This window comes from Macaca nemestrina, chromosome 6 (assembly GCF_043159975.1).
Source record: "Macaca nemestrina isolate mMacNem1 chromosome 6, mMacNem.hap1, whole genome shotgun sequence".
Lineage (NCBI taxonomy): Eukaryota > Metazoa > Chordata > Mammalia > Primates > Cercopithecidae > Macaca > Macaca nemestrina.
In genome coordinates this window covers 148552833-148575222 of record NC_092130.1, presented here as the reverse complement: position 1 = coordinate 148575222, position 22390 = coordinate 148552833, and the positions used below count along the sequence as shown (strand labels likewise).

General features: G+C 44.0%; 1 protein-coding gene across 4 annotated transcripts in view; it reads right to left on the bottom strand.

Moving 5' to 3' along the window:
* LOC105473023 (myotubularin related protein 12) overlaps positions 1 to 22390 on the bottom strand; it is a 91137-nt gene that overhangs the window by 30741 nt on the left and 38006 nt on the right. For all 4 annotated transcript variants that reach the window (XM_071099056.1, XM_071099058.1, XM_071099057.1 and 1 more), the window contains exons 3-7: positions 20438 to 20580; positions 18608 to 18680; positions 17589 to 17719; positions 15220 to 15313; positions 8357 to 8486 (exon numbers count right to left, since the gene is read on the bottom strand). In XM_071099056.1, coding sequence (XP_070955157.1) covers positions 8357 to 8486; positions 15220 to 15313; positions 17589 to 17719; positions 18608 to 18680; positions 20438 to 20580 — 571 coding nt within the window. The remainder of the gene's footprint in view (positions 1 to 8356; positions 8487 to 15219; positions 15314 to 17588; positions 17720 to 18607; positions 18681 to 20437; positions 20581 to 22390) is intronic.

Here is a 22390-nt window from a genome sequence, read left to right as displayed (position 1 = left end):
TGAGAACCAGCTCAGAGGAACTGCTGCTCTCGGTGTGGCATAAAGCACTCTGGACAAATCAGTGGGGAATCTAAGTCCAAACTGTGGCTCTGCCTGTGACTCTGTACAACCCTAGGTAAGTTATTCTACCTCTCTGGGTCTGTTTCCTTGTTCAGAAATGAAGGGATAGGAAAATACGATACCTAAAAGCATAGAATTATGAAATTGGGAGTATTATTCTCATCATATAGTAGCCGAATAAGCATCTGTGTTGTTTTCAGTTAAACTAATAGGAAAAACAGTAATTATGATGTTTGCTGCCCAGACATTTTATCAAGTGCTCTGACAAGAACATTTAAGTGCTACTGTGTACCAACCACTGTTCTAATTACTTAACATTATCCATTTAATCCTCCCAACAATTCTATGAGATATGTAATATTATTTCCATCTTACAGATAAAGAAACTGAGACACAATGCTGCTAAGACTCTCCCCTGGTCACACAACTAGTTAGCATACAGTGATGCAGGGACCTGAACCCAAGCAGTGGGACTTCACCTTCTATAGGAGAAAATTTAGTCTCTAAAAAGAACCAACTTGTTAAGTAGTAGGACATGGCAGAATGAAAGATCAAAGTTACATGGGGACATAATCTCTTAGGCAGCAGATGCAGGTTTCTGTTAATAAGAAAACTGCCTAAGTTTCTATCACTGTGAATCTGTAAGAATCTGTAAGCATCTTTCCCTGAAAAAGTTTGAAATAAAGACTCACAAGAAGTAAGGTGCTTATGGTGTTAAGTTACAATGGAAAATAATCAATGGCGTTTGCATGCATGCTGCATGTGTGATGTAGATCAGTTCATAGGAGATGGAGCAACAAATAAATATTACCATGGGGCTGTGATCATCAAAACCTAAGGTGTGGAAAACTATCAGTCTAGTTTCTTCAACACATTGCAAGAAAAATATGATGACTTGAAAATCTACAGATGAAGCAATTTACCAAACCTACCAATCTCACTGAATCTTGATTAATTTTAAAAAAGATTAAAAAGATGACAGAGAAATGGTTTAAAAATCTGTAAGACACGGCCGAACACAGTGGCTCACGCCTGTAATCTAGCACTTTGGGAGGCCAAGGCAGGCAGATCATGAGGTCAGGAGATTGAGACTATCCTGGCTAACATGGTGAAACTCTGTCTCTACTAAAAATACAAAAAATTAGCTGGGGGTGGCGGCAGGCGCCTGTAGACCCAGCTACTCCAGAGGCTGAGGCAGGAAAATGGTGTAAACCTGGGAGGTGGGGCTTACAGTAAGCTGAGATCGCGCCACTGCACTCCAGCCTGGGCAACAGAGCAAGACTCTGTCTCAAAAAAAAAAAAATTGTAAGACACTGGGGAAAATCTGAACAGTAACTGGATATTAAAAAATTAATGGGACATTTGAAAGGTGTGGTAATGGTCTTATGGTTATATTTATAAAGAGTCCTTAATTCTTAGAAATATATACTGAAATATTTGTGAATGAAATGCCACAAACTTTGGAATTTATTTCAAAATAATCCTGGCTGGGCATGGTGGCTCACGCCTATAATCCCAACAGTTTGGGGGCCAAGGTGGGAGGGCTGCTTGAGGCCAGGAGCTTGAGACGAGCCTTGGCAACATAGTGAGACCCCACCTCCACACACACACACAAAAAAATTAGCTGGACATGGTGGCACATACCTGTAGTCCCAGCTACTTGGGAGGATCACTTGAGCCTCCAGGAATTCAAGGCTTCAATGAGCCATCACTGTGCCACTGCACTTAAGCCTGGGTGACCCTGTCTTTAAAAAATTAAAACAAGATAATCCAAGAGAAGGTGAAGGAGGTGGGGGTATAGAGAAAACAAAATTGGCCATCAGTTGATAACGGTTGAGTCTGGGTACTTTAGGGTAAATGGGAATTCATCATATCTTCTTTCCTTTTATACTGCTTGAAATTTTGCATTTAAAAAAACATCGGCTGGGTGTGGTGGCTCACGCCTGTAATCCCAGCACTTTGGGAGGCTGAGGTGGGTGGATCACGAGGTGAGGAGTTTGAGACCAGCCTGGCCAAGATGGTGAAACCTCGTTTCTACTAAAAATACAAAATTAGCTGGGCATGGTGGTGGGCGCCTGTAATCCCAGCTATTTGAGAGGCTGAGGCAGAAGAATCGCTCGAACCCAGGAGATGGAGGTTGCGGTGAGCCAAGATTGTGCCACTGCACTCTAGCCTGGGCAACAGAGCAAAACTCTGTCTCAAAAAAAAAAAAAAAAACCTTGGGCTGGGCATGCATAGTAGCTCACATTGTAATCCCAGAATGTGGATCACCTGAGTTGAGGAGTTCAAGACCAGCCTAGGTAACATGGCAAAACCCCCCTCACTACTAAAAATATAAAAATACAAATATAAATAAAACATAGATATAAATTTTTTATAGTCATATAAAATATAAAAAATTGAGCCGGGCATAGTGGCGGGCACCTATGGTCCCAGCTACTAAGGAGACTGAGGCGGGAGAATCACTTGAGCCCAGGGGGCAGAGGTTACAGTGAGCAGAGATTGTGCTACTACACTCCAGCCTGGGTGACACAGCGAGACCTTGTCTCAAAAAAAAAATCCAAAACCAAGAAATCTTAAACGTAATTAATGAAGAAAAAGTTCCAATAAGATTGTGATGGAAAACCAGGTTTGGGAACTAATGGTCACTAAGACACTTCAAACCATCAAAACTGTGAAGAATGTTTGCCTTCTGAAGTTCTGAAGCACTTGAAATATTTATTATAAGTCTGCCTGAATGGGTGACTGGTAAGGCATCCCTTTTTCAGGTGTGGTCACTGAAGTAAAAACCTCTCCACAGATCAACTGCTCTTAAAACTCAGGCTGCTCATTCAAATCAAGTGGGAAGATTAAAAGATTACCAATGTCCAGGCTCCATCCAAGAACCATTAAATCAGAAGCTTAAAAGCTCTCCAGGTAAGCAGTTGGGATGAACACTGTTTGTTCCAGAAGATCCTGCTACTCATAGTTTCAGCAGCATGACCTGGAAGCTGATGAGGACTGCAGACGCTCTAGCCTCCCTCAACCTACTGAGTCAGATTCTGAATATTAGACAGGAGCCTCCAGTGATTAGATACACATTAAACGGAGACGCACTGCTCTAGATGGTAACTTACAAACAGGCCACTGTTTCTCAACCTTTTCAGGACAGTCAACTGTGCAGTTGTTCAAACCAGATCCTGAGCTCCTTCCTCAGTGGCTCATGCTACAAAGCTGGACTGGGGCCCCATGATTTTAAAAAAATTTCCATGTCTTCCCCAACTAGTGAGGTTGAATATTTTAAACTATTAGTTCAGTGGTTGGTTTTCTTACAGATAGTCTTTCACCAAAAAAAAAAAAAAAAAAAAAAAAAGAACCAAATGTATTGGCAAATATCCCATTCATCACCCAGCAGAGAAGGCTGTACAGAAACGAAGACTCCTGCAGTCAGTGAGGGGTGTGGAAGGTGTCCTCTCCTGACTACTTAATTCCAGGTGGATTCCATGGAGTCCCCACTGTGAGATTCCCATTGGATAAAGCACTTAATCCTCCCTCCTTGGAAAGCAGTCATTTCAGTCATTAAGATGAGTTTCGAACACAAAGTAAACAGTCCCTGCAAATACAAGATGACTTTACTCATGGAAAGTTGTGTATCTACTCAGGCACAACCTCCCAGAACAGCAGTGTCTTCCTGTGCCTGCAAGCACTTCCTAGGTCCCTCTGTGTGGTACACACTCCACAAAGCCACATACCATCCTATGCGTTTACAGGGAAGCGGGATGAGAGAAAGGCGGGGAGAAGAATGAGAAAGAGAAGACACCTGTGGCACCGAAATAGCCAGCTCTGACCTTGTGGGAAAGTGAAGTAGATAGTTCCTTGTTCTTACCCAGACTGACTGCAGGTCCCCCTCTAAACACAAAGAGGGCTTTTCCTTCTTTCTCCTATTTATTGAGCTCCTCTTAGAAGCCAGCCACCGGGCTGGGTACTGAGGATATAACAATGTGCAAAAACAGCATCCTTTAACTTCACAGAGCTGTAGGCTGCAGAAACTCACATTAACCAAATGATACAAAATAACAACAAACTTGCCATTGCAGGGAGTCCTGTGAAGAGGGGCAGACAGAGCAATGAAAACTCAGAAGGACATCTGACTTAGTCTTGGGAAAGCTCGCAAAGAAAGTGGTACCTGGGGCTGGGCACAGTGGCTCAAGCCTGTAATCCCAGCACTTTGGGAGGCTGAGGCGGGCAGATCACTTGAGGTCAGGAGTTCAAAACCAGCCTGGCCAACATGGTGAAACCCCATCTCTACTAAAAATACAAAAATTAGCTGGGCATGGTGGCACACGCCTATAATCCCAGATACTCAGGAGGCTGAGGCAGGAGAATCGCTTGAACCTGGGAAGCAGAGGTTGCAGTGAGCCGAGATCATACCACTGTACTCCAGCCTGGGTGACAGAGTGAGACTCAGTCTCCAAAAAAAAAAAAAAAAAAAAAAAAAAAAAAAAAAAAGCGGTAGCTGGGGTAAGATCCAACTGATGAAGTGGAGTTAATTATACTTGTGCAGCTAGAAGCAAAAAGGACTTCCAGACAGGAGCCTGCGGGCAAGACTTGTGGCAGGGAGGTCAGTATGGCCAGAGGGGTGGGACACAAAGCTTCAGTCAAACCATAAAGGGCCTTGAGAGTGCTTGTTGAGGGCTCTGTTCTATACCAAGAACAGCAGGAAGCCACTGAAGCTGGGGACAAGTGCCATGAGAGGTGTGTGGAGTAGTCTGCTTGGCATGCGACATGGAGAATGGATGCTGGGGCACCAGTGGATGGGGGACACCATGGAGCAGAGACTACAGTGGTCCAGGGGGAAACAAATCACAGAGCTTTTCCTGTATATTTCTAACATGCTAACACCTATGCAAACGCCAACTAATTAGTATGTGCCAGGATGTTTTTTAAAAACAATTCTGGGAACTTATGTTAGTATCAACATCTTATTACAAACTATTATCTCCTAGGAGCAGGGGTTTCTAACTTCTTTCTGAGCAAGGGCTAGCTTTATCCTTTCAAGCTTTAAAACCGGCAAAGAGAAAAGAACAGGGTGTGGCTGATAATGAGGTCCTTGGTGGGGGTCAGGACCCTGGCAGGCCCTTCCCCACCATCACCACAGCTCACATTGTGAAGGGACTGCAGGGCAGTGGCGAGGGGGGCCAGTGGCAGCAACCTTGTAAATGTTGAGAATGATCAAAATCAAAACTGATTACTGAAGAGGCCTATCAGAACCATAATACAAAGAGCTCCACAAAAATACAAAGTTGTATGAATCTGTTAATAGGGTGTTAGGGAGTATGTTCCAAAATGATAATATTCAAGCTTCTGAAAACAGATTATACAGTCATGCTTTAAAAATGTAGGTCAGCCAGGCGCAGTGGCTCACATGTGTAATCCCAGCACTTTGGGAGGCCGAGGCAGGTAGATCAGTTGAGGTCAGGAGTTCAAGATCAGCCTGGCCAACATGGTGAAACCCCGTCTCTACTTAAAATACAAAAATTAACGGGGCATGGTGGCAGGTGCCTGTAATCTCAGCTACTCAAGAGGCTGAGGCAGGAGAATCACTTGAACCCAGGAGGCAGAGGTTGTGGTGAGCCGAGATCACGCCACTGCACTTCAGCCTGGGTGACAGAGCGAGACTCTAGTCTTAAAAACAAACAAACAAACAAACAAAAAAAAAATGTAGGTCAGATCATATCTGCCTCTGCTCAGCCTCCCTCTCACTGTCCTCCCAACAAAGTCTCTGGACCCATTATCTCCCACTCCTCTCCTTTGCTTGCTCCTCTTCCACCCCTGGGCTACTTGCTGTTCCTCACACAGGCCTTTGCCCTTATTCCTCCCTTCACTTGGAATGCTCCTCCCTCGGGTGTCCTCTGACTCAGCCTTTCACTTCCTTCACTTTCCTATGCTCACCAGCTACCACGCAAAACCTTACTCCCATCATGCAAAACCTTCCCGACTGACCCTCCCATCATCACCTCCAGCACTCCCTAACCAAGTGCTGGATCTGTTTTTCTCCACAGCACTTATCTTTTAACATGTTATAATTTACTTCTTTATTCTACCATCATCTTCCTCCCTCCAGAATGATAGCTCCAGGAGGGCAGAGGTCTTCAGGTGCCCTGTTGATTGCTGCCATCTCTTAATAGCTAGGACACTGCCAAGTACATGGTAGGCACTCAAAAATTTTTGTTGAATGAATAAAAGAAGTGCTCAATAAGAGGGAAGAAAAAGGCCGGGTGCAATGGCTCACGCCTGTAATCCTGGCACTTTGGGAGGCCGAGGAGGGCGGATCACGAGGTCAGGAGATCGAGACCATCCTGGCTAATAGGGTGAAAACCTGTCTCTACCAAAAATACAAAAAATTAGCCAGGTGTGGTGGCAGGCGCCTATAGTCCCAGCTACTCAGAAAGCAGAGGCAGGAGAATGGCGTGAACCCGGGAGACAGAGCTTGCAGTGGGCTGAGATTGCGCCACTGCACCCCAGCCTGGGCGACAGAGCAAGACTCCATCTCCGAAAAAAAAAAAAAAAAAGGTAGGGCACGGTGGCTCACGCCTGCAATCTCAACACTTTGGGAGGCCAAGGTGGGTGGATCACAAGATCAGGAGATCGAGACCACGGTGAAACCCCATCTCTACTAAAAATACAAAAAATTAGCCGGGCGTGGTGGCGGGCGCCTGTAGTCTCAGCTACTCGGAAGGCTGAGGCAGGAGAATGGCGTGAACCCAGGTGGCGGAGCTTGCAGGGAGCTGAGATCGCACCACTGCATTCCAACCTGGGTGACAGAACAAGATTCCGTCTCAAAAAAAAAAAAAAACAGGGAAGAAAATATACAATATAAATTCAGACATGCTTTTTTTAAGTTTTACACTTAGAGATACAATAATGACAACAACAATAAAAAGATACAAATATACAAATTCATTTTTGAGTATTTAAGAGACACTTTAAGATTTTCTTTAAAAACCTAGAATGGCTGGGCACAGTAGCTCATGCCTGTAATCCCAGCACTTTGGGAGCCTGAGGTGGGAGGATGGTTTGAGTCCAGGAGTTTGAGACCAGCCTGGACAACATATCGAGATCCCAGTCTCTGCAAAAAATACAAAAATTAGCCCGGGTTTGGTAGTGCACACCTGTAGTCCCAGATACTCAGGGGGCTGAAGTGCAAGGATCATTTGATACCAGGAGGTAGAGGCTGCAGTGAGCTGTGATCACGCCACTGCACTCCAGCCTGGGGGACAGAGAGAGACTCTGTCTTAAAACGAATAAATAAATAAGTACGTAATAAAAAGCTAGTATTGATGTGGAGAAATAAACTCTCACACACTGTTGGTAGGAATGTAAAATGGCACCGTCTCTGTGAAAAAGTCTGTAAGTTCCTCAAAAGGGTAAACACAAATTTCCACAGGATCTGGCAGTCCACTTCTAGGTAGTATACCCAAGAAAAATAAAAACATACATCTACACAAAAATTTGTAATTGAATGTTCATATTAATATCATTCATGGCCAGGCACGATGGCTCATGCCTGTAAGTCTAGAAGTTTGGGAGGCCGAGGTAAGAGGATCGCTTGAGCCCAGGAGTTCAAAACCAGCCTGGGGAACACAGTGAAACCCCATCTCTACAATAAACAGAAAAATTAGACAGGCATGGTGGTGCATGCCTATGGTCCCAGCTACTCAGGAGGCTGAGGTAGGAGAATCACTTGAGCCAAGGCAGAGGTTCCAGTGAGCTGAGATGGCACCACTGCACTCCAGCATGATGCAGCATGGGTGTCAGAGCGAGACCCTGTCTTAAACAAAAACAAAAAACAAAAACATGTTATTCAAAGAGGCAAAAAGTGAAAATAACCCAATTGTCCATCAACTAATAGATGGATAAATTAAATATATCCACAGTATGGAATATTAGGAATAAAAAAGAATGAAATTCTGATACAAGCTGCAAAATAAATAAACTTGGAAAACATCATGCTAAGTGAAAGAAGCAAGTCACAAAAGATCACATATGATATGATTCCATTTATATGAAATGTTCACAATAGGCAAGTTTACAGTGACAGAAAGTAGATTAGTGGTTGTCTAGGGCTGGGGAGGAACAGAGAGGCATTCAGGGAAAATGGGGAGTGACAGTCAATGGGTATGGAGTTCCTTTTTGGGATGATGAAAATGTTCTAAACTGACTGTGGTAATGACTGCACAACTCTGAATATACTAAAAAACAATGAACACTTTCAATGGGTGAATTGTACAGCATGTGCCCAGCATGGAAAGCTTACCTCTCACAGACTTTATAACCTTCGTTGACACTCACTGCTTTGTATTTCATGTTGCCTTTGGTCCGTTCCAGTTCCCAACACCAGTCCTTAAGTGTGTCAAACATTATGGTATGGTTCTTGGGATCAGTGACTAAGAGAACAAAATGTAAAAGACAATAAAATCCTTCCATGAAGCACTGGTATTTTCATTATGTGACAGTCCCTCCTTAGGTTTTGGTTTCCTCCACTAAGCCCATTTTTATCCAAGCAGAATAAATTGATTGCTTAATCCCAACCTTGTTCCATTTTTTGTCATGAATCCAAAATTATGACTGAGTCTCTGTCTTTTTATTTTTTTTGAGATGGAGTCTTACTCTATTGCCCCTGCCAGAGTGCAGTGGCCTGTGGCGCCATCTTGGCTCACTGCAACCTCCTCCTCCTGGGTTAAAGTGATTCTCCTGCCTCAGCCTCCTGAGCAGCTGGGACTACAGGCACGCACCACCACATATGGCTAATTTTTGTATTTTTAGTAGAGATGCGGTTTCACCATGTTGGCCAGGTTGGTCTCAAACTCCTGACCTCAAGTGATCCACCTGCCTCAGCCTCCCCAAGTGCTGGGATTACAGGAGTGAGCCATCACACCCGGCCAGCTCAGTCTTTTTACATTGTAGGAACTGAGTTCCACTCCTTGGAAAAGTAATTTATAGCTGCATTTCTAGTCATCTGATCATGAGTTAATTTATATAACACAAGAAGATCATGTGAAGCACTAAAATATAGGCTTGGCACAAATGCTAAAGTGACAAAATATTTTTAGCCCTGCCAATGTGTGCATAAGATGGCCAACTAATTTGAATAGTATCTCAGGCTCTTCAATGTAAATCCTCCTTCAGTTTGAAGATGCACTGCTTGTAAGAGGATTTGTCTAGTGTGACAACTGGTCACTGAAGGTCATAAACAGATGATAGCCATGGTGAGGATCAGGGCCTGCTAGCCGAGGGCTGAATCATGGTTATGGGCACATACTTCTATCCCCAACCCAGCCCTGCCACTACCTACTAGGATAAAATGCCCTGGAGCACTGCTCTTGCAGACTAGCAGATTGTCCTTGGTCTTCTCCCAAGCCACAGCACTGCTTGCCGGGTATTTACACATGTACAATAGTCTTGAGTATATACACAACTTCTATCACAAATAGTTCAAGTCTTTGCACATCTAAAAAACCAAGCCTTCTGGGAAAAACAAAGCGTTTACAAAAATTACCCCAGCTCCTTTTAATAAAACCAATCATAGCAAAAATAAGAATAATGATGATGATAATAGTTAGTGCTTATATAGCACTTACTAGGTACTGTTCTGAACATAACACCTTTTTCTTTTTTTGAGACGGAGTCTCGTTCTTTTGCCCAGGCTGGAGTGCAGTGGTGCGATCTCAGCTCACTGCAACCTCTGCCTCCCAGGTTCAAGCGATTCCCCTGCCTCAGCCTCCTGAGTAGCTGGGATTACAGGCACCCACCAACACGCCTGGCTAATTTTTGTATTTTTAGTAGAGGCGGGGGTTTCCCCATTTTGGTAGGGCTGGTCTTGAACTCCTGACCTCATGATCCACCCACCTCGCCCTCCCAAAGTGCTGGGATTACAGGCATGCGCCACTGTGCCCAGCCTATATTACATTTCATTAACTCAATCCTCACAACCCTATAGAATAGATAATACGACAGGTATGATCATTTCCTCCATTTTACAGATATGGTGCAGAAAGGTCAAGTAACTTGCCTATGTCACAAAGCTAGGCAGTAATGGAACTGGGATTCAAACCCAGGAAACTATAGAAGAAATTTCTGTAAAGTTCTAATCCTGCCCCTCCAAATCCCACCAAAAAAAAAAAAAAAAATCCCCATGGATATAAAGTAGTAATCACATTCCCATTTACCACAGTAGGCCATCTTCTAGGCAATACAAGCCAAGTCCTTCCCTAAAATGCCATGTCATAAGCATTTAGGACCTTCCAACCTAAACACATTTGTGAATTATGAAGCCAGGGAATAATTAAAGGCATCAAATTGCAAAGCACCCACCTCTACAAACCCCTATTCAATGAAAAAGCTATTTGGTCAATTAGCATCTATGAGTTATAACCTTTACTTCTCAAAAAAAATGAGGGCTGGAAGGAAGTAGAAGAGTGGAACTAAATCAGAATGAAAGATGCTATTAATACATGTCCTGGGCCTCTGGCGCAAAAAGCCACCAGAAGGTAATGAAACTGCCAAGGTCGATCAAGGTAAGGGTTTTGGCATGCTGATCCACATACGTTGGCAGGCTGAGAAAGTGTCCTATGCTGGGTACAGAACAAAAATCAGGATACAAGGAAAATCAGAATTCCTGAAAGGAGAACATGATTTTGCAAATTTGCACTCAATAAATGTTTATACAAATTATAGTAATCGGCCGGGCGCGGTGGCTCAAGCCTGTAATCCCAGCACTTTGGGAGGCCGAGATGGGCGGATCACGAGGTCAGGAGATCGAGACCATCCTGGCTAACACAGTGAAACCCCGTCTCTACCAAAAAATACAAAAAACTAGCTGGGCGAGGTGGCGGCGCCTGTAGTCCCAGCTACTCGGGAGGCTGAGGCAGGAGAATGGCGTGAACCCGGGAGGCGGAGCTTGCAGTGAGCCGGATCTCGGCCACTGCACTCCAGCCCGGGCGGCAGAGCGAGACTCCGTCTCAAAAAAAAAAAAAAAAAAAAAAAACAAATTATAGTAATCAACAAGTCATCTTTGTATATGTCTTACTGCCACAAACTCTAAGTCAGCACCCAGTTAATCAGCACTTGTTTACATAACTACAGTAAAAATCTGTCATTCACAAAGATAAACTTAATGAATTAAGGGACAAATTTTATGTTCAACCTAAAATTACTGGGAAGTGTATTTTATGTCAGTGTTAATTCTCTGAGCATAATCCGTCCTCAGTAATATGCAGTTTTACTCTCAATTAACTCCCAATTAATGACTGCACCTTATGTGCCATCCATTAATAATTTATAGTTCTCACAAGACTTAATGCTGCTATTTTTAAAATAAAGCAGAAGTTTTCTTATCTTAACAGAGTTAAGGCCGGGCGCGGTGGCTCAAGCCTGTAATCCCAGCACTTTGGGAGGCCGAGACGGGCGGATCACGAGGTCAGGAGATTGAGACCATCCTGGCTAACACCGTGAAACCCCGTCTCTACTAAAAATACAAAAAACTAGCCGGGCGAGGTGGCGGGCGCCTGTAGTCCCAGCTACTCCGGAGGCTGAGGCAGGAGAATGGCGTAAACTCGGGAGGCGGAGCTTGCAGTGAGCTGAGATCCGGCCACTGCACTCCAGCCCGGGCTACAGAGCAAGACTCCGTCTCAAAAAAAAAAAAAAAAACTAAAAAAAACAGAGTTAAGTGTCATCCCCAGGATCACACAGCTAGAAAGCAGCAAGGCCAGGATTTGAACACAGGTCAAATGGACACCAAAACCTATCTATACCTTTTCTATGAAATCACCATAGCTCCCAAAATGCAGCATGCTCTATGAGATAGCTACATCTCTGTACACGCCAATCCTTCTGCCCAAAATACTCCTTTAAGCCTACCAGATGCTCCACTATCTACTAAGGCCCAGGCTTCTCCCCCAATAGTCCACCCACCCCCAGAGGGTGGGTGCCTCCACAGAGGACACATCACTCAGCTTCCTCTCCTATATGACTTTACGCTTTTTTTTTTTTTTTTGACTTTACACTTCTTGAGGGCAGGGATTTAGTCCTGTTTATCTCCATATACCCACAGAGCTTGGCTCACAGCAAGCAGTCAATACATATTTACTAAAAGAACGGATAGTGACAAAGCAACCCTACCTTCCAGAAAGCCTTATGACAAAGCCTTGTGTGCTTTTAAAAGAAACTCCTAGGCTGGGCATGGTGGCTCATGCCTGTAATCCCAGCACCTTGGGAGGCCAAGGCAGGCAGATCACTTGAGGTCAGGAGTTCGAAACCAGCCTGGCCCACATAGTGAAACCCTGTCTCTACCAAAAATACAAAAATTTGCCAGGCGTAGTGGCATGTGCCTATAATCCTAGCTACTCAGGAGGCTGAGGCAGGAGAATCACTTGAACCTGCGAGGTGGAGGTTGCAGTGACCTGAGATCCCGTCACTGCACTCCAGCCTGGGTGACAGTGTGAGACTTGTCTCAAAAAAAAAAAAAAAAAAAAGACAAAAAAACCCAACAACAACAAAAAAACGCTGCCACTTCCCTGACAAAAACTACATAGGACTCAGGATCATTCAACATCAACTTCATGTTAAGAGTAATGGAAGGAGCCGGGCGAGGTGGCTCACACCTGTAATCCCAGCACTTTGGAGGGCCAAGGCAGGAGGATTACAAGGTCAGGAGTTCGAGACCAGCCTGGCCAACATGGTGAAACGCCATCTCTACTAAAAATACAAAAAAATTAGCTGGGTGTGGTGGCACACACCTGTAATCCCAGCTACTCAGGAGGCTGAGGCAGGAGAATTGCTTGAACCTGGGAGGCAGAGGTTGTAGTGAGCCAAGATCATGCCAGCACACTCCAGCCTGGGCGACAGAGGAAGACCCTGTCTTGAAGAAAAAAAAAAAAAAAAGGAATAACGAACAGGTCCTTGAACCTGTAATCCCATCACTTTGGGAGGCTGAGGCGGGTGGATCACCTGAGATGAGGAGTTCAAGACCATCCTGGCCAACAAGGTGAAACCCTGTCTCTACTAAAACTACAAAAATTAGCCGGGCGTGGTGGTGTGTGCTTGTAATCCCAGCTCCTTGGGAGGCTGATGTGGGAGAACTGCTTGAATCCATGAGGCGGAGGTTGCAGTGAGCCAAGATCACACCACTGTACTCCAGCCTGGGCGACAGTGGGAGACTCCATCTCAAAAAAAAAAAAAAAGAATAATGGACAGAACAGGCCAGGCGCGGTGGCTCAAGCCTGTAATCCCAGCACTTTGGGAGGCCGAGACGGGCGGATCACGAGGTCAGGAGTTCGAGACCATCCTGGCTAACACGGTGAAACCCCGTCTCTACTAAGAAATACAAAAAACTAGCCGGGCGAGGTGGTGGGCGCCTGTAGTCCCGGCTACTCGGGAGGCTGAGGCAGGAGAATGGCGTAAAAACCCGGGAGGCGGAGCTTGCAGTGAGCTGAGATCCGGCCACTGCACTCCACCCTGGGCGACATAGCGAGACTCTGTCTCAAAAAAAAAAAAAAAAAAAAAAAAAAAAATGGACAGAACAAGTGAACAGACTGAGGCGAAAGAACAAGAAGAAAACAGACATCTGTGAAAACACATCCAATGCTAGGCATTGTTAATGGCTAATTCAGATGACCCAGAGTTTTGTTCTTAAAAGATTGCTCTCTTTTTCACCAAACTGAATGAAAAACACTGGGAACTTTAAGTTTTGTCTTACTAAATTAGTTGCTGGATGTGCTTTTCTTATGTATAACTGTCCCATTCCCCCTAAAATATTTGCTATAAAGTATGCTCTGGTTGTTTAAAAACTTCCTAGAGGCCGGGCGCGGTGGCTCAAGCCTGTAATCCCAGCACTTTGGGAGGCCGAGACGGGCGGATCACGAGGTCAGGAGATCGAGACCATCCTGGCTAACACCGTGAAACCCCGTCTCTACTAAAAATACAAAAAACTAGCCGGGCGAGGTGGCGGCGCCTGTAGTCCCAGCTACTCCGGAGGCTGAGGCAGGAGAATGGCGTAAACCCGGGAGGCGGAGCTTGCAGTGAGCTGAGATCCGGCCACTGCACTCCAGCCCGGGCTACAGAACAAGACTCCGTCTCAAAAAAAAAAAAAAAAAAAACTTCCTAGAATGCAAGAAATTCTCTATAGTCTTATGAAATAAAATCAAGTATATTTAAATAGAAAAAAGAAACCAGGGACAAACATGGTTATTTTAAACGTTTCTCAATTTTGTTTCCCTATAGTCTCATATTCCTAGTTATAATATATTGATCTTATTTTTCTTTTTTTTGTTTTGAGACGGAGTCTCGTTCTATTGCCAGGCTGGAGTGCCGTGGTACAATCTTGGCACACTGCAACCTCCATCTCCCAGGTTCAAGCGAGTCTCCTGCCTCAGTCTCTCAAGTGGCTGGGATTACAAGCGCACGCCACCATGCCCAGTTGATTTTTGTATTTTTAGTAGAGACAGGGTTTCACCATGTTGGCCAGGATGGTCTTCATCTCCTGACCTCATGATCCACCCATCTCAGCTTCCCAAAGGGCTGGGATTATAGGCGTGAGCCACTGTACCCAGACCTTGATCTAATCTTTCTTAAGATGTAACCAATCAAACAATCCCTTGCAAAAAGCAAGCAAACAAACCTAAAAGAAGGTAAACAAAGATCACAGGAGGCCTGGCCCAGTGGTTCACACCTGTAATCTCAGTACTTTGGGAGGCCAAGGTGGATGGATCACTTGAGGTCAGGAGTTTGGAACCAGCCCGGCCAACATGGAAAAACCCCATCTCTACTAAAAATATAAAAATTAGTCAGTCATGGTGGTGGGCATCTGTAATCCCAGTTATTCAGGAGGCTGAGGCATGAGAACTGCTTGAACCTGGGAGGTAGAGATTGCAGTGGGCGGAAATCACGCCATTGCACTCCAGCCTGGGCTACAAAGCAAGACTCCATCTTTAAAAAAAAAAAAGAAAATCACAGGAAAGAAAATGTAGATATCTGAATGAATCACTCAAGCAAGGGGTGACCAACTGGTAGAGGAGACACAAAAAAACAAAACAACCCATAGATGGGTTTTCCCCCACTGGCTTCAGGTGGGAATTGGAAGGCTTCTGCTTACCCTCAAATTAGAACCCAGAAGATATTTACCTGTATTGTTTTGTGCAGCAGTCGCATAGGAAAACAGAAACAATCGTTTAAGCAGTTTAGGAGCCTGGGTATGATGAATTATGCCACTGACAATCTAAAAAAAAATCGAACAATGGATATAGTTACGCTTTTGACAGATAAACACTAAGAGACAAGAGTCAAGGTGTCTGGGTTCTCAGTCATGCCAAAGGGGTTCCCATGGATCACACATTAATTCTCATTTGAGATCTGTATCTATGACATTAGTTTTTGGAATAATGCCAAATCAACAGGACACTACCATTTTGTCAGGTTTTCTTTCTTTCTTTTTTAAAATTTTTTATTATTTATTTTTTTCTTTTTTCTGAGACAGAGTCTCACTCTGCTCCAGGCTGGAGTGCAGTGGCACGATCTTGGCTCATTGCAACCTACGCCTCCTGGGTTCAAGCAATTCTCCTGCCTCACCTAGAGTAGCTGGGATTACAGGTCTGCATCATCATGCTCGACTAATCTTTGTATTTTTAGAGACGGGGTTTCGCCATGTTGGCCAGGCTGGTCTCAAACTCCTGACCTCAAGTGATCTACCTGCCTCAGCCTCCCAAAGTGCTGGAATTACAGGCATGAACCACCATGCCTGGCCTATTATTATTTTTGAGACAGAGTTTCACTCTTGTTGCTCATTGCAACCTCCACCTCCTGGGTTCAAGCGATTCTCCTGCCTCAGCCTCCAGAGTAGCTGGGATTACAGGTCTGCATCATCATGCCCAACTAATCTTTGTATTTTTAGTAGAGACGGGGTTTCACCATGTTGGCCAGGCTGGTCTCGAACTCCTGACCTCAACTGATCTACCTGCCTCAGCCTACCAAAGTGCTGGAATTACAGGCGTGAACCACCCTGCCTGGCCTATTATTGTTATTATTATTTTTGAGACAGAGTTTCACTCTTGTTGCTTATTGCAACCTCCGCCTCCTGGGTTCAAGCGATTCTTCCACCTCAGCCTCTTGAGCAGCTGCAAATACAGGCATGTGCTACCATGCCAGCTAGTTTTTTGTATTTTTAGTAGAGACAGGGTTTCGCCATGTTGGTCAGGCTGGTCTCGAACACCCGACCTCAGGTGATCCACCCACCTTGGCCTCCCAAAGTGCTGGGATTGCAAGCATTGGCCACCGTGCCCAGCCCCGTTTGTCAGGTTTTCTAAGAACTCTTTAATTTCTAGGGAAAATTTTAAAACATAGTCTAATTTCTCAAAAACAAAGTGCTAAAAAAGATAAGTGCCACATTAAGTCAGATACTCCAAAACTCTGACATGTCAAAGACTTACAACTGATATCGGATGATAACCAAGACACAGCTGTTCTGATCCACTGTTGAGGCCTTTAGGACCTTCTTATGGAAGATAAGAGAAAGAAATCAATCTATCACACTTTCTGTTTGTCTACCGTGTGAAACTAAAGTGTATTTGGAAAAGTGACTAAAACCATTGTTCGAACTGAAGTTCCTGTCTTCTCAGGAAATTTTCTGTATCTATACTATTCTTTTCTTGCTCAGAATAGATACCAGTCATGTTTATTATTCTAACTGAACTACCACACTCTCTTAAAGAAAATTAAGGAGTTACCACTAAGTGTGCAAACTCACTGTAGCCAAGACAATATACATGAACAGGCCTCCTGCTAGGTTTCCCCTGATATATTTATACCATCAGAGGGAAAAGTCTGAGATCAATATCTTAATAAGAGAAATCTTGGATACCACTGCACTTCAGCCTGGGTGATAGAGACTCAGTTTCAAAAAAAAAAAAAAGAAATTACAACAAATATCAAATTGATACAACTACTTTCTGAGTTCACCCAGCTGCATATCTCAACTTGCTGTGGCAACCAGGATATTAAGTTTACTTAGTCTCCAAAAGCGTATCTGATTATTTGGCTTTGCTCATCTGACCTGTATACTTCCTCCTTTCCATGCACAACCACTACCTCCCACAGGTAAACTCATTTACTCATAGAAGTTGGAATTCTCCATCACTACCGTCTTGTGGAAAGACTGTCATAAGTGGGAGAATAGGCATAAACTTTTAGCTGTCTCATCCTTCCTTCATTTTCCCCTACCGCCTCTTGACCTGGTTTACCACCTCCCACCATTTAGTGGCTCCAGGAATAAAAACATTATGAATTAAGTATTAAAGGTACCATGTGCCAAGATGATACACAGGCATGCTTTATCAAACTACCTTTCACATTCTAATCAAAGAATATGGGATTATAACCAATTTCAAGTTCACAGAGTGAAAGCCTCCCTTTAACCTTCATGCAACGTAAGCAAAAACTAGAGCTAGTGGGGAAAACCTGATGGGAAATAAAACCTAAAAACACATGCAACTAGTTACCCTTTTGACTTCCTCTTCCTTTGTGTACCTCAGACAAAACTGGAACACTCGAAGGTCTTTGCAGTGGATAATGAGCTTCTCAGGGTATTTCTTCAGTTGTCCAAAGAGAGTTTTCTTTTTCTCATCAAACACTACAGATCAGCAATGAAATCAGGAAGGGAAATTATGTTACACAGCAATAAGTGAATGCTAAAGAAACGAAGTCGATGATCAATTTCTAGGGATACTTCCCAAGAATGAGAGGAAATGTGCTGCCTGCCTTTTAAGTGACTGCCAAAGGAAGCCCAATCTCTTCCAGCAGGGGCCCTGGCTCTGTGAGAGCAGTCAGGGTGCTTCACTCCTCTGGAGTAAGCACAAGAATGAACAGACTGGCCACTGTTGGCAGAACTGAATCCGGTGGCCCAAAGAAAACCCACTATGAAAGCTGATCTTATAAAAGATGAAAGGGAAATGACTAGAGACATGCTTTCATGACAGTCAGCTCCTGGGTTTACAGCTAGGACCCCTCCTAAGACCCCCTCACTGTCCTAGAATTTGGACCCACTCACCACCTAGTAGTCTTGAGAATATCATAAATGATCACTGAACGATTTCTGAAGATGCCCCGAATACAAAAATAGAGAAGTGGAACAGAGAGAGGCTTGGCAGGAGAAGCTTGTTTAGTCAGCAGAAAAGACATCCTAATGCAATACAACAGACCTTTTAATCACAGCAGCCTATAAAGTAAAACCTACACAGCTAACTCTGATTTCAGAAAGTCTGATCAACATCTAGCATATAATGGCATCGTGTGAAATATTAGAGAGAACAGGTTCCAAGTTCAAATCCAAGCTCCTCTAGCTAAGTGACCCTATATAAACCACTATACATCTCAATTTTAGCATCTATAAAACAGATTTAAACAAGATGATATATGTGAAAAATTTTTTTTTAATTATAAATGGTCATAAAAATATTATCATCATTATCAGCTATACTCTCAAAGGTTGCCAACACCCCAAGGGAAAACAGATACTTACCTCCATAAATCTGATCAACACAGTGGAGTGTAATGTCATTTTCTCCTACAACCTTATTCTTAAATTGAGTTTCCTAGAAGATTCAAAAGGAAACAACTGTGACTCCTCTGCATACTGTTAGACATTTATAGGCAGAGTAAATCACCATTCTCTACCTGGATATTAAGAAAAATGGGGAAATGCAGCGACATTCCTAAAAAAGGGACAATGAAGTGTGTGAGAAAAGCTCCTGAGATTCATTCTGAGACAGGGTTTAGCTCTGTCACTCAGGCTAGGCTAGAGTGCAGTGGGGCGATCTTGGCTTACTGTAACCTCCACTTCTTGGGCTCAAGTTAACTTTGCACCTCAGCCTCCTGAGTAGCTGGGACTACAGGCACACAGCACCTCTCTCAGCTAATTTTTGTGGTTTTTTAGAGACATGAGTTTGGCATGTTGCCCAGGCCAGTCTCGAACTCCTGAGCTCAAGCAATCCACCTGCCTCAGCCTCCCAAAGTGCTGAGATTACAGGCAAGAGCCACCGCACCTGGACCAGAATATGCCATCTCTGGGCTCCTCCTAGCCAAACCCACCATGCCACACACAATCACTTTGAGAAGTGTGGGGAAGTCATGTACAGGTTAACATTTCTCCACACAAATGTGAATAGGGGATTGACAGAGCTACCTGAAGTCAGCTTCAGGAAGAACAAGAGATTCAAGTTTCTGGTGAATGCTCTTTGTACAGGACTATGAACCAAGCCCAAGGCCAGATGGAAGAGGCAGCACTGGTGCTACTTTTTAAAAATCAAGGGTGATCTGGGACAGTTGGCACACTGGGACCAGGACGTGCCTTGGCTGGGTTTCCACTAGCATATGGTGCTCTCCTAGTGGTATGGGCAGTTCTCTCCTTACTTAATTGCTCATTCTTCATGAGTAGGAACAAATTTCACAAGGCCACTGCTACAGGTTCAGATTTAACATAAGGTGAGCTGGGTAAGGCGGCTCATGCCTGTAATCCCAGCATTTTGGGAGGCCAAACCAGGTGGATTTCTTGAGCTCAGAACTTCGAGACCAGCGTGGGCAACATGGCAAAACCCTGCCTCTACCAAAAATAACAAAATTAGCCAGGCGTGATGACACACGCCTATGGTCCTAGCTACTCAGGAGACTGAGGTGGGAGGATTATTGGAGCCACGACTGTGCCACTGCACTCCAACCTGAGTGACAGAGTGAGATCCTGTCTCAAAAAAAAAAAAAATTAAAAACACAACAAAAACAGAGTGAACCTAAGTTCAAAGGCTGCATTCACCATCGGTTTCATTACTGACTCAGTTCCTAGGTTTAAGGAAGAGCTTAGTATAGAGAAAACGTTGGGGAACTAGTATATTTGGAAGATGTTATTCCAGTGAGTGGTATATATTGCACTGAAATACAGAATAAAATTAAAAATTGACAGTGTCAACATATGAAGTCAAAAGCAAGCCAGTATGACATGAGGCACAGGTGAGAAATTTCTAAACGGTCCTGCCACTGAAAGGAGATCCTGAAAGACAGAGAGCAGGCCAGTGATGAGAAGGACTCTGTCCTTTGTGTTTATTTATGTGGGGCGGTGGGGAGGGTGCGCATGGTGGGAAGTGGAGTAACTGAGCAGCTAGGGGGAAAAAAGACAACAGAGCTACAACTGTACTATTCCCCGCAAACTTCACCAGATGCAGTTCATACATGCAGGATTTCTGTTCTTTGTGTTTATGTGTGTTAGGGGGTAGAGTAATTGAGAAGCTGGGAGAAAAAGACAACAGAACCACAACTGCACTGTTGCCCGCAAACTCTGCCAAATGCAGCCCATACATACATCATTATCCAATGCAGATTCATCATCGCCCAAGAAGGCAATCTTGAAGTCTGTGCAGACAAGCCTCCCATAGACGCCATGCTGACAGGAATCTTCCTGGACATACTTCAGTACTGTGCTGGCTTCACAAAGCAGCTGTTCACCTGATGGAAGCCAAAACAGGTCCTCCTTAAGAGTTCTCAGGGAACACACAATATGTAAACACTGAAGGCTTTCCAGCCCTATTTACATATGGACAAACACACAATACAACACGGGGCTTCAGAACTTTACACTTTTCAGCATGGCAGGAGCTGCAAAAACATAGGAGAGAAGATGAGGCAGAGTGGAAACCACCAAGAAGTGAAATTGAAATGGCTCAGATACACCTCCATGCAGGACATTTCTATCTTCTCACTGGGAATAATGGAAATGTCCAAATAGGTACTAATGATCTGAGCTGCACTTTCATGCAGAAATCTTAGTGTTTTCATTACTTGACCCAAGCAGATGTTCCACAGAAGCAATACCCTAAGTGAACACAGATGGCCTTGCCCTAGTCTGCCCTAAAAAACGCAGATCCCAAGCCCACTTTCCTGTGAAAGGGGGCGGCTTCTAATACTGGAAGTGCTGAGACAGAGTGGCAGTGCCTTCCTGGCCATGGGGCTTCCAGGCAGCTTCCATAGATCCAAGAGGTGCTGCAGCCTTCCACAGCATGACCACCCTTGTTCTGGCTCCACGCTGGGAGGAAAACAGAGGTCAGAGGTTTGTGGGGAAAAAACGTGTTTCCTCTCTTTCTTAGTTAAGCGTATTTCCTTTCAATGCGTCACCTCTCCTGCTCCATCTGCAGCACCCAGCTGATATGAGAAACTGCAGTCCCTGGAGACAGAAAGTATCCCTCCTTGCAGTCAAAAAGATGAGGATTAGGGAATAGGTCAGTATTCTCTGCCACCTGGAAGCACAGGAGCCAAAGAGAAGACTACGGGGGAAATGAAAAACTAAGTATAAATGTTGTGTAACAACAACAACAACAAAAAAAACCTAAAGATTTTTCTTCTCATGCAACAGACAACCATCTTCTCCTTGGAATCTCCCTCTTGATAGCTCCTTCAAGATCTTTAAATTTACTTTTTAGCTCAAAATTTATTTAGTCTATCTTTCAATATGAAAACGAACAGTTTCAGACACTCAGAAGGGACACATATTATGGTGTTGTTCCCTCATCTTTCAAGGGGTTAATTACCTCGGGCTGAAACACTAAGGAAACACCGGAAGATGGTTCAGTCACTAGGTCAGCCTCTCGAGAGATCACAGTTTGAAGGAAATAATGAAGACAGGGCCTCATTAGGGTTTAAAATAGTCCCAGAAAAAGTGTCTCTGCCAAGTCCATGGGAGAAGACATGTGAGCAAGGTTTCCTGTGCTTTCAACTCCCAACGTGAAACACCTTTTAATGGTGAGGCTCTCCCCAAGACCAGGCCAGCCCCATCCCATGCTCATGTACTAGAGACCAGAAATTAGCATGCACTAGCTAATACAACATTCCTGGTGAGGCCCTCTGCAAACATAGCATGCTGTGCCATAATCAGCTGGTTTATACCAGATCAGAGTCTAGAAGCACAAGAGTTGGGAGCTAGAAATGATCTTTGTCTAGTTTACGAAACTAGACTCAGAGAAGTTAACTCTGAACTCACCACTGCACACCTACACCTAGATAAGACTGTGAAGTAATTCAGGGGAGGGGAGAATATGCATAATGCTAAGCTAAAAATAAAATTTCCAAATCTATAACCCCAAGAAGAGGCAAAACAAGAGGAGATTTTTTTTAATGACGGCTTAAGTCATCATTATAGAAAAAAAGTCTTTGACATTTAAAAACATCAAAAAAAGTTACAGAATTCTTTTAGCAAATAAGGTAGATCAGTCAGAAACTTGCACAGATTTATATCCCCTCAATAAACTGGAATAAAATAAAA